Source organism: Chiloscyllium plagiosum, chromosome 1, assembly GCF_004010195.1.
Source record: "Chiloscyllium plagiosum isolate BGI_BamShark_2017 chromosome 1, ASM401019v2, whole genome shotgun sequence".
Classification (NCBI taxonomy): Eukaryota; Metazoa; Chordata; class Chondrichthyes; order Orectolobiformes; family Hemiscylliidae; genus Chiloscyllium; species Chiloscyllium plagiosum.
The window spans coordinates 33,199,752-33,214,316 of NC_057710.1; the positions used below are offsets into that span (position 1 = coordinate 33,199,752).

At 40.4% G+C, this 14,565-nt stretch overlaps 1 protein-coding gene across 6 annotated transcripts in view; it reads right to left on the bottom strand.

Annotated features, from left to right (window-relative positions):
* dym (dymeclin) overlaps positions 1 to 14,565 on the bottom strand; it is a 543,859-nt gene that overhangs the window by 307,302 nt on the left and 221,992 nt on the right. For all 6 annotated transcript variants that reach the window (XM_043718287.1, XM_043718196.1, XM_043718546.1 and 3 more), the window contains one exon: positions 8,913 to 9,007. In XM_043718287.1, coding sequence (XP_043574222.1) covers positions 8,913 to 9,007 — 95 coding nt within the window. The remainder of the gene's footprint in view (positions 1 to 8,912; positions 9,008 to 14,565) is intronic.

The window sequence follows — 14,565 nt, forward strand, 5'->3', positions numbered from 1 at the left end:
TATTCTGCATTCTTATTTGTTCTTCCAAAATGGACAACCTCACACTTGGCAGGGTTGAACTCCATCTGGCCACTCCTCGCCCAGCTCTGCATCATATCTAAGTCCCTCTGCAGCCGACAACAGCCCTCCTCACTGTCCACAACTCCACCTATCTTCGTTATGATAAGTCAATCCCTTCATCTGAGGAATCAACCTAGTGAATTTCTTTTGAACTACCTCCAATCTAAGTACATCTTTTCTAAAATACAGGAAATAAAACTGAACACACTGTACAGTCTCTCAAACAACCTGTACAATTGTAACAAGTCTTCTTAGTTTTGAAACTTGAAGCACCTAGCAACAAAGGTGCAAAATTACATTTACCTTCCGAATTATTTGTTGTACTTGCATACTAACTGTTTGTGCTATTTTTATTCATTGGATGAGAGGCTAGGCCAACAGCATTTATTACTCAGCCCTAAATGCCCAGGAGGTGGTTAAGAATCAACCACAGTGCTGTCGGTCTGGGGTCACATGTAGATCAGACCACGTAAGGATGGTAGTTTCCTTCCTTAAAGGAAACAGTGAACTAGATTTTTTTTTCTGACAATCAACAATGGATTTATGGTCATTAGACTCTTAATTTCAGATTTTTATTGCATTCAAATTCCACTGTCGTGGCAAGATTTGAACCTGGATCCCTGGATTAACAGGCTTGCAAAACTACAACTAGGCCATTGCCTCCCTTTCATGCATAAGAACACCCAGATCCCTTTGTACTGCACCTTTCTTGGAGTCTCCCTCCATTTAAATAAAAGCCTGCCTTTTAATTCTAACTCCCAAAAGTATGTGACTTCACACTTTCCTACATTAATGTCAATCTGGGAAGGAGGCAGTAGCTTTGTGAGTATGTACTGGATGAGCAATCCACAACGCCAGTGTTCTGGGAACGAGTTCAAATTCTACCATGACAGATGGTGAAATTTGAATTCAATAAAAATATAATGCATGTTAACTAATCCATGCTAACATATCACCCCAATATTATGAAATTGTATCTTGCACAATGAACTTATGTGCCACCTTAACAAGGGTCTTCTGAAAATCCAAATACAGAGGGGACTACTAGTTCCCCTTCTTCAACTCTGCTTGTAATAGCCTCAAAAAACTCTAGTAAATTTGCCAAAGATTATACTTTTGGAAAAACACTTTCACACAGTTTGTGTTAAGCTTTCCTGGATGTCCTGCTATTTCTTCCTGCTATTTCTTGTCTTGGGACTTTTGCATTTTCCCAATGACAAATGTTAGGCTAACCTGAAACCTATAGTTTCAGGTTTTCAGTCTCCCTTCCTTCTTTAACATCTGCTGGAATGCTCCCAGAGTCCAGTGAATTCTGGAATATTGCAATCAATGCCTCAGCTATCGCTGTAACCACTTGCTCTAAAATCTTTGGATGTAGGCCATCAGATTCCACAGATTTTTCTGCCTTTAGGTTCCTTTATTTTGTCAAATACTTTCTTCTTTGTGACAGAGATTGCTAGAAAATGTTTACTTCCACTAGCACTTTGCTTATCTATTTTAAGATTAGATTAGAGTAGATTCCCTACAGTGTGGAAACAGGCCCTTCGGCCCAACAAGTCCACTCCGACCCTCTGAATAGCAATCTATCCAGACCCATTCCCTTACATTTACCCCTGACCAATGCACCTAACACTACGGGCAATTTATCATGGCCAATTCACCTAACTTGCACATCTTCAGACTGTGGGAGGAAACCGGAGCACCCGGAGGAAACCCACGCAGACATGGGGAGAACGTGCAAACTCCACACAAGATAGTTGCCAGAGGTGGGAATTGAACCAGAGTCCCTGGCGCTGTGAGGCAGCAGTGCTAATCACTGAGCCACCGTGCCGCCCCCAGATATTTATTCTGTCCACCATTGTTACTAATACAAAATCATTTGCTGTTTCTCTGCTCCCCGTAATCAATTCCCCAGTCGTATCCTTTCGGGGTCCTAAATCTTCCTTCACCTATTTTCTTTATTTTCGTATCAGTAGAAACTCTTGCTGTGTTTCTTTAAAATAGGTCTTGACAATATACAAATCAACTTTCTCCCTCTTTTCTAGTCTTTCAATCATCCGCAATTGGATCCTGAAAAATTCCCATTCTAAGACCACAATAAGGTGGTATAGGAATAGGCCTTCTGGTCTTTTCAGCTTGCTCTGCCATTCAATAGGATAATATCTGATCCTGCCCCTTTCCTGGAATTGTTAATTGCCCAGTTGATCAAAAGTCTATCTCAGCATTAATATACACAAGGACTGTGTCCTCACAGCTCTCTGTGGAAAGGAATTCCAAAGACACTCAAAATAAATTCCTCTTCATATCAGACATAAATTGCCACCCCTTCATTCTGAGACTATGCCTTCTGGTCCTAGACACTCCCATAAAGAGAAACACCCCCTCAGCATTTATACTGTCAAGCCCCTTAAGAATCCTGTATGTTCCAATGAGATCTTCATCTAAATTCCAATTAGTAGAGTCCTAAACTGTTTAATCTTTGCTCATAATACAATTTCTTCATTTCAGGGTTCCTAGTGAACCTTCTCTAAGTTGCCTCCAATGAAATAATATCCTTTCCTAAATAAGGGAACCAAAAGTGCTCACAGTACCAGGTGTCATTTCACCAATTACCATGTACAGTTGAAGTAATATTTCCTTACTCTGATAATCCAAACCCCTGAAATGTGCAAACTCCGTATAGACTGTTACCCCAGGCTGGAAGTGAACCTGGTCTCAAGCGCAGTGAGGCAGCAGCGCTAACTACTGAGCCACCATGTCGCCCATGTGTTGTAAACAGTTGTGGTCCCAGCATTGATCCCTGTGGAACCCCACTGGTTACAGGTCACTCACCTGAAAAAGAATCCATCATTGTCACTCGTTTCCTGCCCAGTAGCTAATGCTCTATTCAGGCCAATATACTATGGGCTCTTGTGATTTAACCTTCTATGAGACACCTTGTCAAATGCCCTTTGAAGTCCAAATACAACACACCGACTGATTCCCCCCCATCTACTCTGGCTGATACTTTCTCAAACAACTCTAAACAATTAGTCAAACATGAATTCCCTTTCGTGAAGCTACGTTAACTCTAATTGATTAGATTATAATTTTTCAAATGCTCTAAGACTTCCTTAATAATTGAAACTGACATTTTTCCAACAATAGATGTTAAGCTAAGTATTCGCTTTTGATCTTCCTCCCTTTTTGAATAGGGGTGTAACACTGGAAACTGTTACAGAGAATTGGGAAATTCCCAGACTCCGAAGATTGTTGAAAACTTGTAACCAATGTATCAGTTATCTCTGTATCGACCTCTTTTAGGATCCTCACGTGCAATTCATCAGGTCCAAGGTTGTATTCGCCTTTAGCCCCATTAGTTGTCTAATACTATTTCTCTAGTGATGGTGATGGTACTCAATTCTTTCCATGTGCTTCATTACTAAATGGGATGTTTGAAGTATCTTCCACCGTAAAGATTGATGCAAATTTCCTTGTTGCCTATAATATAGCCCCCAGATTCATTTTCTTAGTGGCCTATGTTCACTTTGACTTCTCTCTTCCTTTCAATAGGAACTCGTCAGTTTTCATATTCCTTGCTAGTTTCTCCTAGTTTATTTTCTCTATTACCTTTTTAGTCTTCCTTTGCTATATTCTGAATTTATCCCAGTCTTTGGGGCTATCAATGATTTTTGCCTCCTTACATGATTTTTCTTTCAAATTAATACTCCTCTTGACTTCCTAGGTTAGCGATGGTTGGTTTATCCCTCTCTGAGAACCTTTCTTCCATACTCCAATATATTTTTGCTGAATGTGATGCATTACCATTTTAAATATCTGCCACTAGTTTCTCACTAACTTCCCTAATTACCTGCTCAGTCAACTTTACCTAATTCTAGCTGCATTTCATTATAATTCCCTTTAAGTTAACCCAAATTTCTCACTCTCAAATTGAATACTGAATTCGATCATGTTATGATTATTACTTTCTAGCAGATCTTCTACTCTGAGGTTATTTATTAAAGCTGTCTCATTATCCATTACCAATCCAAGATAGCCTGTTCTCTGGGTGACTCTGGGATATACCTGTACTGCTCTAGGAAACTAACTCTATGAATCTGCTGTCACGGCTACTCTTTCCAACATGATTAACCCAATTAAAATTAAGATTAAAGTCACCCATAATTATCATTTTATGCTTTTCACATGCACCTATTATTATTTGATTTATACTCATTCCCACAGTGTAGCTACTTTTTGGGTCTATACATGACTCCTATCAATATCCTCTTCTCTTGATTCTTTTTTACCTCCACTCATATGGAATCTACATTATGAGCCTGGATTACCTCTCAGAACTGTTCCCAATTCATCTCTCATTATCAGCCTTTTCCTCCCTTCCCTCCTGATCTTCTGAAAGGTCAAATATCCTTCGATGTTACGTTCCCAGTTTTAATCTGCTCGTAATCATGTCTCCATAATGCCTACAAGACCATATCTATTTATCTTGACCTGCACCTCAGTTTGACTACTTACTTTCAAATGGTTCATGTATTAAGATACAAAGTCTGTTTTATTGCTGTGGTTCTGTTCGCCGAGTTGGAAGTTTTTGTTGCAAACGTTTCGTCCCCTGGCTAGGTGACGTCCTCAGTGCTTGGGAGCCTCCTGTGAAGCGCTTCTGTGGTGTTTCCTCCGGCATTTATAGTGGTCTGTCCCTGCCGCTTCCGGTTGTCAGTTTCAGCTGTCCACTGTAGTGGCCGGTATATTGGGTCCAGGTCTATGTGTTTGTTGATGGAGTTTGTGGACGAGTGCCATGCTTCTAGGAATTCCCTGGCTGTTCTTTGTTTCGCTTGCCCTATAATGGTAGTGTTGTCCCAGTCGAATTCATGTTGTTTGTCGTCTGCGTGTGTGGCTACTAAGGATAGCTGGTCGTGTCGTTTTGTGGCTAGTTGATGTTCGTGGATGCGGATCGTTAGCTGTCTTCCTGTTTGTCCTATATGTTGTTTTGTGCAGTCCTTGCATGGGATTTTTTTTTTCCCATGCAAGGACTGCACAAAAAACTATATAGGACAACATCGAGGGCTGAAGGGCCTGTACTGCACTGTAATGTTCTATGTTCAAATGGTCTGACTATTTGGGAGTGTTCTGCACGAATGCGGCCAATTCCATCCTTCACAACACCAGGGACAGTTAGAACCTCAATACGTAGTGACACTTGATATTTGCATACTGAGGGTCTACACATACCTTGATGCAACCACACACAAAAGAGGGCGACATTGGATATATTGTTCTCCCCTTATCCAGAATTTGGACATGGTGGCCCTGCAGACAGGGTACATCATAGATCTCCAGATGAAGTGGGCAATAGGTTTATACAGTGGATTTGGATCGGCTCAGGCTTGGAGGTCTGAAGACAATAGACAATAGGTGCAGGAGTAGGCCATTCTGCCCTTCGAGCCTGCACCACCATTCATTATGATCATGGCTGATCATCCTCAATCAGTATCCTGTTCCTGCCTTATCTCCATAACCCTTGATTCCACTATCTTTGAGAGCTCTATCCAACTCTTTCTTAAACGAATCCAGAGACTGGGCCTCCACTGCCTTCTGGGGCAGAGCATTCCACATACCCACCACTCTCTGGGTGAAGAAGTTTCTCCTCATCTCTGTCCTAAATGGCCTACTCCTTATTTTTAAGCTGTGTCCTCTGGTTCGAGAGTCACCCATCAGCGGAAACATGTTTCCTGCCTCCAGAGTGTCCAATCCTTTAATAATCTTATACGTCTCAGAAGGGCTGTTCCTGGGCGATAAATTTTCTTTGTTCTTCTTTATGAAGTGGAAGATGGCTTGGGTAACTGCAATGGCACAGATCCAGAGAATGAGCCAAACCTACACCACGTATAACAACAGAGTGCTTCACAGCTGACAACCAGGTTTTTGCCTGGAATGGAGAGGGAGCGCAGGTCCCAAAATACCAGCTTCACCTTGGCAGCATGCTTTGCCCAAGATTTTATGCATTCCCAGGTAATCTGTACTGATGGTAAAGGGGATAAAGGATTAGTCAACCCAGTTCCGAAAGAACATGGCCTTCCTCTTGGTTCAATTTACCCTGGCTCCTCAGACCTGTTCGAATTGGCACAGCTGCTCAAGTCTGCACATTGACAGCGGATCCAAGGACAAAATGGTGACATCATCTATGCTTGTTTTGCACTGCAAGTATTTTGCTTACTTATAGCTTACTGGCCTTTAAACTGCATCATTTTTTATTAAGTTTTTTTCCTTGAGCACCAACTATTTTAACATTACTTATGGTTCCCCTAATGCTCCAGCTAGACCTCGACCTGCTAGATTATTAACCTCTAATGCAATCTTCAACTGCCTTGGTGTGATTAGTACTCCAGTTCCATGGAGTTCTCAGCTCGATCTTGCAGTGAAGACATAGGTCACAATTAGCCAAACAGATGAATGTTGTAGCTCCAACAGATCAGGGCTGGACTGTTTGCTTTCTATCAAAAGCATTTCTATCAAGTTAATAATATGATTGAGTGATACCAATATACTCAAATAGGTGCAGTTGCAACTGCACTCAAGAAATTCAACAACATGCAAACATGTCCGATCAACTGATTTAATATCAACTTAAATACTTGTTCTCCCCACCACCAAACAACAAAATAAACAATGTTAAGATTTTCAATGTTCTATTTGACATACATACTGAATAAGTAATGAGTGGTCAACATTATAATGTGGAGAGAAGATAAGTCAGAAAATCCAACAGTAAAACGCTCACTTGCTTTCTTCTAAAAAGTGTCTATCTGCATGTCAATATACATGAAGGGTAATAGTTATTTGTGGCAGAAATAGCAACATAAATAACATTCCACTCATGCTACTATCAATGAAAACTGAACAGTGCCCACCCATGGGACCTTCTCTACTTCAACTCAAGAACTTTCTTGAAAATTTATTTATATATTCAGGAGTTCTACATAACTCAAACTCACGAGCCAGAATTATTAACAATTGTTGTGAGGGGGAGAAAGGAATAGACATCTAGTACAATAGTGGGATTTTTCACTACAAGTGAAACAACCACATGATTTAGCTAAGCTGGTGATAGTCCCTGGCTGGATTAAATAGCAGTAGCTATTGGCATTTGCTAATAGGAATACCAATTATCTGGGAATCTTGGAAGATACAGGAAAGTTTCATTTAGAATGGTCAAAAATTACATCAGTAGCATTTCCATTTTGAGGATGCAAGAAATGCCGAAAAGTATATTTATTGCCCAACTCCAGTCTCCTTGAGAAGGCAAGTGCTGACAGTCCTTCTGTGTTAGGCAAGGAATTTTGCCTCAGCAAGGATGGAAACACTGTGGTGGATGTCCTATTCAGGATATTGGGCAACTTGGAGAAGAAAATATTAAGCTTCTTCAGCTTTTGCAGTAAATGCAACCATCCAAACGAGTCAAGAATATTCTATCACATTCCTGACTTGAAATTTGCAGATGATGGAAATACCTCCAGGAATGCAGATAATACACTCAGGACATCAACTGCTCTTCTCTTGTAGCTGTATCATTAATTTGGCTCTCATTGGTAAGCTTTTGATCAATAGTAATCACCTCCCATGATTAGTAACATGAAGGTATATATCCAGCAAGGTACAAAACTAATTTTTTTTAATATAAGCTTCTTCACTTAGACTGTGCAGTAATATAGCTCTTGAAGTAAATGACAGGAAATATTGCTAAACAGAACAGCTTAAATTCAATCATGTTTCTTTATCTCTCCTCTGCACCATCTAGCACTAAGTTAAAAGAATACCTTTTTACTGTACGGCAATTTTGGAAAACAATGAACAAGAGAATAATTTCTTCTATATCCTGTTATTTGGAGAATATGTTTACAAGAAAATTCTAAACAGAGCACTTTTCTGAAGAGAAAAGGATAATAGGGGCGACTCAACATTGGTCTTCAAAATAATGCAACGGTTTCTTGGGGTAGACATAAAAAAAAGTTTACATTTATGGAACTGTGCAAAACTCGAGACATTAATGCGTCAGGTACGAATAAATAGAATAAATCAGAATTCAAATTTATATAATGCTTTAAATATATCGACATTTCCTAACGCAGTTCACAGCAGTAAGGATCTCACAGCTATCGAGTATAGAAAATCTGGAACTAAATGATAACAATTTAAGTGAGAGTGGTATGTTTAAAAAAAAGCAAAGACTGGAAATGTTTCAAAGGTAAAAAGTACCTAGTATATGGGACTAGATGTCTAGCCACTACAGTTAGTTCTTCTGTAATGCAATGGTTGTGTTCTTGGTGCTTAAAGTGTTGGCGATGTAATCATGTTACAGCCAACATATGTTTTAAAAGTTCATGCTTTAGAAACAGTGTCCCTAATTCGTCAATCACGTTACAGCGAATTTGCATTAAGAAAACACGCATTATGGAAGAACGACCTGTATGCTTTTAGTTTACAGATCCAAAAAAAAGAGGTAGAACTTGGAAATTGAACAAATCTATTTCTCAGATCTTCACTGGAAGATAATAAACATTATTCTTACTTTATCAAGTCCCAGTTTCTGTCACTGTGTACTGCCTACTTCTTTCAAACTTTCAAAAATTATTTTCAAAACTTTATCTCCAGAACTTTGCACCAGCTTTCACATAAATCAAATTCAAGCCTCTGAAACCTTGGTTGATTCTTAACACAAGAATAAAAGAACTTATCAAATGTGAATAATGAATGAAGCATAAATGGTTAAGGACATGTGATGCCATTTTAAAACTTAATTAGCATACTACAATCTGACAAAGATGACAGATTTTGGAAGAGTACGAGAAACAGCTTACCTGATAATTCTCTGAGCTGCATACTGATGTAATGACCGAAACTGAGCAGACATGTTAGCTAATGCTGCCAAACAATTCGTATGTAGATATTTGTCCTAATTAAAAGAAGTGAATCACAATTAAGAACAAAGAGTTATGCACTTAAGACAAAGATTCATTATACTGCAGTGCTTTAAATAAAGTAGTTCAAGGAGCTTCACAGATACATAATCAGACAAAAAATGAAAACCAAGTCAAAGAAGAGACTAACCTTTGGCTCACACCTCTCATTAATCTAAGAAGGTTTTAAGTACTTTCCTTGAGGAATTATGGAAACGTTTAGATGAGACCTTGACTACAGAGGACATGATTACAGTCATGATGCAAATGGCAGGAAAGGAGGGGTATGGGGGGTCATGCTCTCAAACAAAAACTTTTGTGGTGAGGCAAACACAGAGAAGTCAAGGATATATTCAAATAAAATATAATCAAGTCTATCTTCCAGATTGAAGACTGTTTCAAACCTATACACTGTAATGACCAGAGCCAAACCTTAACTGACAGTGAAACAATAGGTTCTTATTCAAAGGTTTCCACTAGCGGTTGCAAGGCATTAAAGCATGATCACTACAATTAAATGAAAGCTGGACTGTTACATGAAGCAGGAGATTGATTTAGCTACTTTTAAAAGTGTGAATCTTCAGATGTTTCAGCAAATTAAACTCGAGAAATTAGATATGGCGGGCTTGCCTGACAATTTTACATGTCAAGATTAGAGTGGTGCTGGAAAAGCACAGCAGGTCAGGCAGCATCCAAGGACCAGGAAAATCGACTCTTCGGGCAAAAGCCCTTAATCAGGAATGAGGCTGGGAGCCTCGGGGGGTGGAGACATAAATTGGAGGAGGGTGGGGGTGAAGGTGATAGGTCTGAGAGGAGGGCGGAACAGATAGGTGGGAAGGAAGATTGACAGGTGGGACAGGTCATGAGGACAGTGCTGAGCTGGAAGGTTGGAACTGGGGTAAGGTAGGGGAGAGGGGAAATGAGGAAACTGGTGAAGTCCACATTGATACCATGGGGTTGAAGGGTTCCAAAGCAGAAGATGAGGCGTTCTTCCTCCAGGCATCGGGTGGTAAGGGAGTGGTGGTGCAGGCGGCCTAGGACCTGCAGGTCATCGGCAGAGTGGGAGGGGGAGTTGAAATGTTCGGCTACGGGGCAGTGAAGTTGATTTGTGCAGGTGTCCGGAGATGTTCCCTGAAGCGCTCACTGAGTAGGCGTCCAGTCTCCCCCAATGTAGAGGAGACCGCATCGGGAGCAATGGATACAGTAAATGACATGTCTGGAAGTGCAGGTGAAACTTTGATGGATGTGGAATGCTCCTTTGGGGACGGAGGTGGGGGGAGTGCAGATTTTGCAATTCCTGAAGTGGCAGGGGAAAGTGTCAGGAGGTGAGGGTGGACTGTTAGGGGACATGGACCTAACTAGGTAGTCGCAGAGGGAATGGTCTTTAAGGAAAGAGGTTAGGTGTGGGGAGGGAAATATATCTCTGGTGGTGGGGCCTGTTTGTAGGTGGCAGAGATTTCGGCAGATCATGCGATGCATATGGAAGTTAGTGGGGTGGAAGGTGAGGGGGGGGGGGGGGGGGGGGGGGGTTCTTGTTGCAGTTGGAGGGGTGAGGTTCGAGGGCGGAGGTATGGGACATGATGAGATGTGTTGAAGGGTATCTTCAACACGTGGGAGGGGAAATTGCTGTCTTTAAAGGTTTATGTCTCCACCCCCAAAGCTCCCAGCCTCATTCATGATGAAGGGCTTTTTGCCCAAAACGTCGATTTTCCTGTTCCTCTGATGCTGCCCGACCTGCTGTGCTTTTCAACACTACTCTAATCTTGACTCTAATCTCCAGCATCTACAGTACCCACTTTCGCCCTGACAATTTTACATAGCTATTCTCAGTGAACTATCAATATCGACTGGGGTAAAACTGGAAACGCACTGCCAATGTCTACTGAGACTGGCATGCCACCGGCCATTTCAACAGATGAAACTCAGTAACAGACGACTGCATAGGAAAAGCAAGGTGGATCAAAGTTCCAGCTGCAAGTGATAGCAAAACATGGACAGCTTCCCTACTCAACTCACTAAACAACATCATTAGTCAGCATGCATAAATATTTTGCCAATCACCTATAAAGTGAAATACAATGGATGCTGGAGATCCGTCTGAAATAACACCTGAAAAACTGAAGAGGCCAGTGACATTTGTAAACAGAGGACCAGAGTTAATGTTTCAAGTCCAATGTGACATGTTTTGGAACTCAAGGAAATTGAAAATGTAAAGTAGAAAAAGGGAAAGGAGAGCAAATGGAACAGGTGCCCCTGAGCAAAACGCAAAGGTCTTGCTAATAGTAATAAAGAGGTATAAATGAAGAGCAGGCATTAATTATAGCTATTAACGGCAGTAAATAGTTCATTCCTACTGACAGCAAACACATACAGGCTAACACGGGATGGGGGGAGAATTGAAATGGAGGTCAGAATTCATGGTCTGAAGCTGTTGAATCCTGAATGTTGTAAAATGTCTAAGCAGAAAATGAAGTGCTATGCTTCCATAAAAGTACAGTACTATATTTGGTAGGGATCCAAAATAAAAACAGAAATGCCTGAGACAGTAGGATCTGCTATAATCTGTGAAGAGAGAAACTGAACATACCTATATTCTGTTACTAAAGCTACCAGTAATACCTACTTATCATCTATATAGCTTCTCCATCATCATTAGCAATTCCTTTGTCTTTTGCTCTGGGGCATTTCTTTCATCTGTTCTATTTCCTCCTCCTCCCACTTTTTCTACATCATAAAATCTTGTCATTTCCGAAAACAAATTATTGGACTGGAAATGTAAACTGTTTCTCTCTCCACAGATGCTGCCAGACTTGCTGAGTTTCTCCAGCATTTTTGGTTTTAATAAGTGTATTTTGGTTCTTGATGCTTTCACTTGTCTGATCCTGCCTACATGTCTATAATTCTGAACACCTCTTATCAAATCTTCTCTCAATCTTCTCTTTCTTAGGATTTGCTTTTCTAATCTTTCCACGTAACTAAAGTGCCGCAATTCTGGAACCATTCTTGCGATTTTTTTCTGCATTCTCTTGACAGTCTTTGCATTCGTCCCAAACTGTGGTGCCCAGAACTGGACACAAATTTTCAACAGAAGCTAACCAGTGTAGTATAACGTTTATCTTAACTTCCTCAACATTTGTACCCTATGCCTTAATTTATTAAGCAAAGTAAGTTGTGTTCATGTTTAACCATTTTCTCATCTCGTCTTTCACCTTCAACATGAACAGTTCCACTGCCCCTGAACTACCAAAAAATGTGTACTTTTCCTTTTGTTTAAACTGTTCTGGTTCTTGCTAAAATGCATCACTTTACATTTCTGCATCAAGTTTCAACTGCCCTCTGCCCATCCATTTTACTTACCTGTCCATTTCCTTTTGACATCTAAACTGCTCCTGCTCATACCTCAATTGTTCCAACTTTTCTACCCTCTGTATATTCACTATCTCCAAGGAAGATTAGAAAATTTTGGTTATTATTTCTGAAATTTCCACCAATTTCCCTTAGTATCCTCAAATGCATCTCATCTGTTCTTGGAGAGTCATCAACTCAAATTACAATCCTTCTAATGCCTCCTTCTTATCACATCACTCAGAGTTCAGAAGATTTTAAGAAATAGAAGGAGTTGACATTGAGGGAGCAAACTCAATGGACCAATCAATAGTTGTAGTTGCATTTGAAGCAGTTTAAAGGAGATACACTAGATTGATTTCAGAGATGAGAGGTTTGACTTAAGAGAGGTTGAGCAGTTTAAGCTTATATTCTATGGGATTAAAGGGAATTAACAAAGTAGATATATTTCTGCATTCTCTTGACAGTCTTTGCATTCGTCCCAAACTGTGGTGCCCAGAACTGGACACAAATTTTCAACAGAAGCTAACCAGTGTAGTATAACATTTATCTTAACTTCCTCAACGTTTGTACCCTATGCCTTAATTTATTAAGCAAAGTATCTTGTGTTCATGTTTAACCATTTTCTCATCTCGTCCTTATTTAGGGCAATCTAGAACAAGAGTTTTAGGGTAATGGGTAGCAGATTTAAAACCGAGATGAGGAGAAATTACTTCTCTCAAAGGGTTGTGAATCTAAGAAATTCAATAGGTGGATGTTGGGATATTTGAGTAAATTTAATGGAGAAATAGATTTTTAAATTAGGAGTAGGTTGAAGTGTTATTGGAGATGGGACAGAAATGTGGAGTTGGGGCCAAGATGATATCAGCCTTATCATATGAAATGATGGAGTAGGTTTGAGGGGCTGAATTGTCTGCTCCTGCTCCTAGCTCTTATGCTTCAGTTGTGGCCTTAACTCCATTTTCTTACCTGCTCTCCATACCCTGAATTCCCTTGTCAATCAAAACCTGTCTAACTCACCCTTGAATATTTTCAATGTTGCAGACTTTGTGACCGTTCAGAAAATAAATACGTTATAATTTCCATCACAAACGTGAGACACTTTGTTTTGAACATGTACACTCCCAGTTTCAATGAGATAACCCACATTCTTCTGAATTCTAGTTAGTATCGCCCACATGTACTCAATTTTTCCTCAGTCGACAATCTGCATTTTAGGTGTCAGCTAAGTGCATCTTCCCTGAACTGCTTCCAATGGAAACACACACATTTCCTTAAATAAGGAAACTGAAACTATATATGAATGTTCAGTTTGACCAAAGTCTCGTACAGTTGTGGTAAGTCTTTCCAACTTTTGTACTCTACCTTGCTAGCAAAGACGACATTCTACATTCCTTCTAAATTAAATGCTCCAGCTGCACACTATTTTTTTGTGATTCATGTAACATTCCGTAGTCTCTCACCATTTAAATAAGATTCTGTGCCTCTATTTTTCCGCCAAATTGGACAAACTAAAATTTCCCCTCGGTCTGTAAATTTTTTACCAACTCATCTTTTGTCCAATGCAGGTTCTTTCCATCCTCCTTACAAACTTCTACCCACAATTAGCTCCAAGCAGCCAGTTCTTTTATCCATGTCAGAAAATATATTTGGTTGAAGCACCTTTGTATGCAGCACACCACTAAGTTTTAAAATTCATTCATGGCTGGGCCAGCATTTAACCTTAGGTGCCCTTGAGAAAGTGGTGGTGAGCTGCCCCTTGAACCACTGCAGTCAATTTCCTGTAGGTACAACCAGAATGTGGTTAGAATGGTTTTGACCAAGCGACACTTAAGGAACAGTGATATATTTCCAACTTAGAGTCATGAACGTCTTAGACAATAGACAATAGATGCAGGAGTAGGCCATTCAGCCCTTCAAGCCTGCACCGCCATTCAATATAATCATGGCTGATCATTCCAAATCAGTATCCTGTTCCTGCCTTATCTTCATAACCCTTGATTCCACTATCTTTGAGAGCTCTATCCAACTCCTTCTTAAATGAATCCAGTGAGTGGGCCTCCACTGCCCCCTGTGGCAGAGCATTCCACACAGCCACCACTCTCTGGGTGAAGAAGTTTCTCCTGAGCTCTGTCCCAAATGGTCTACCCCGTATTTTTAAGCTGTGTCCTCTGGTTCGGACTCACCCATCAGCAGAAACATGTTTCCT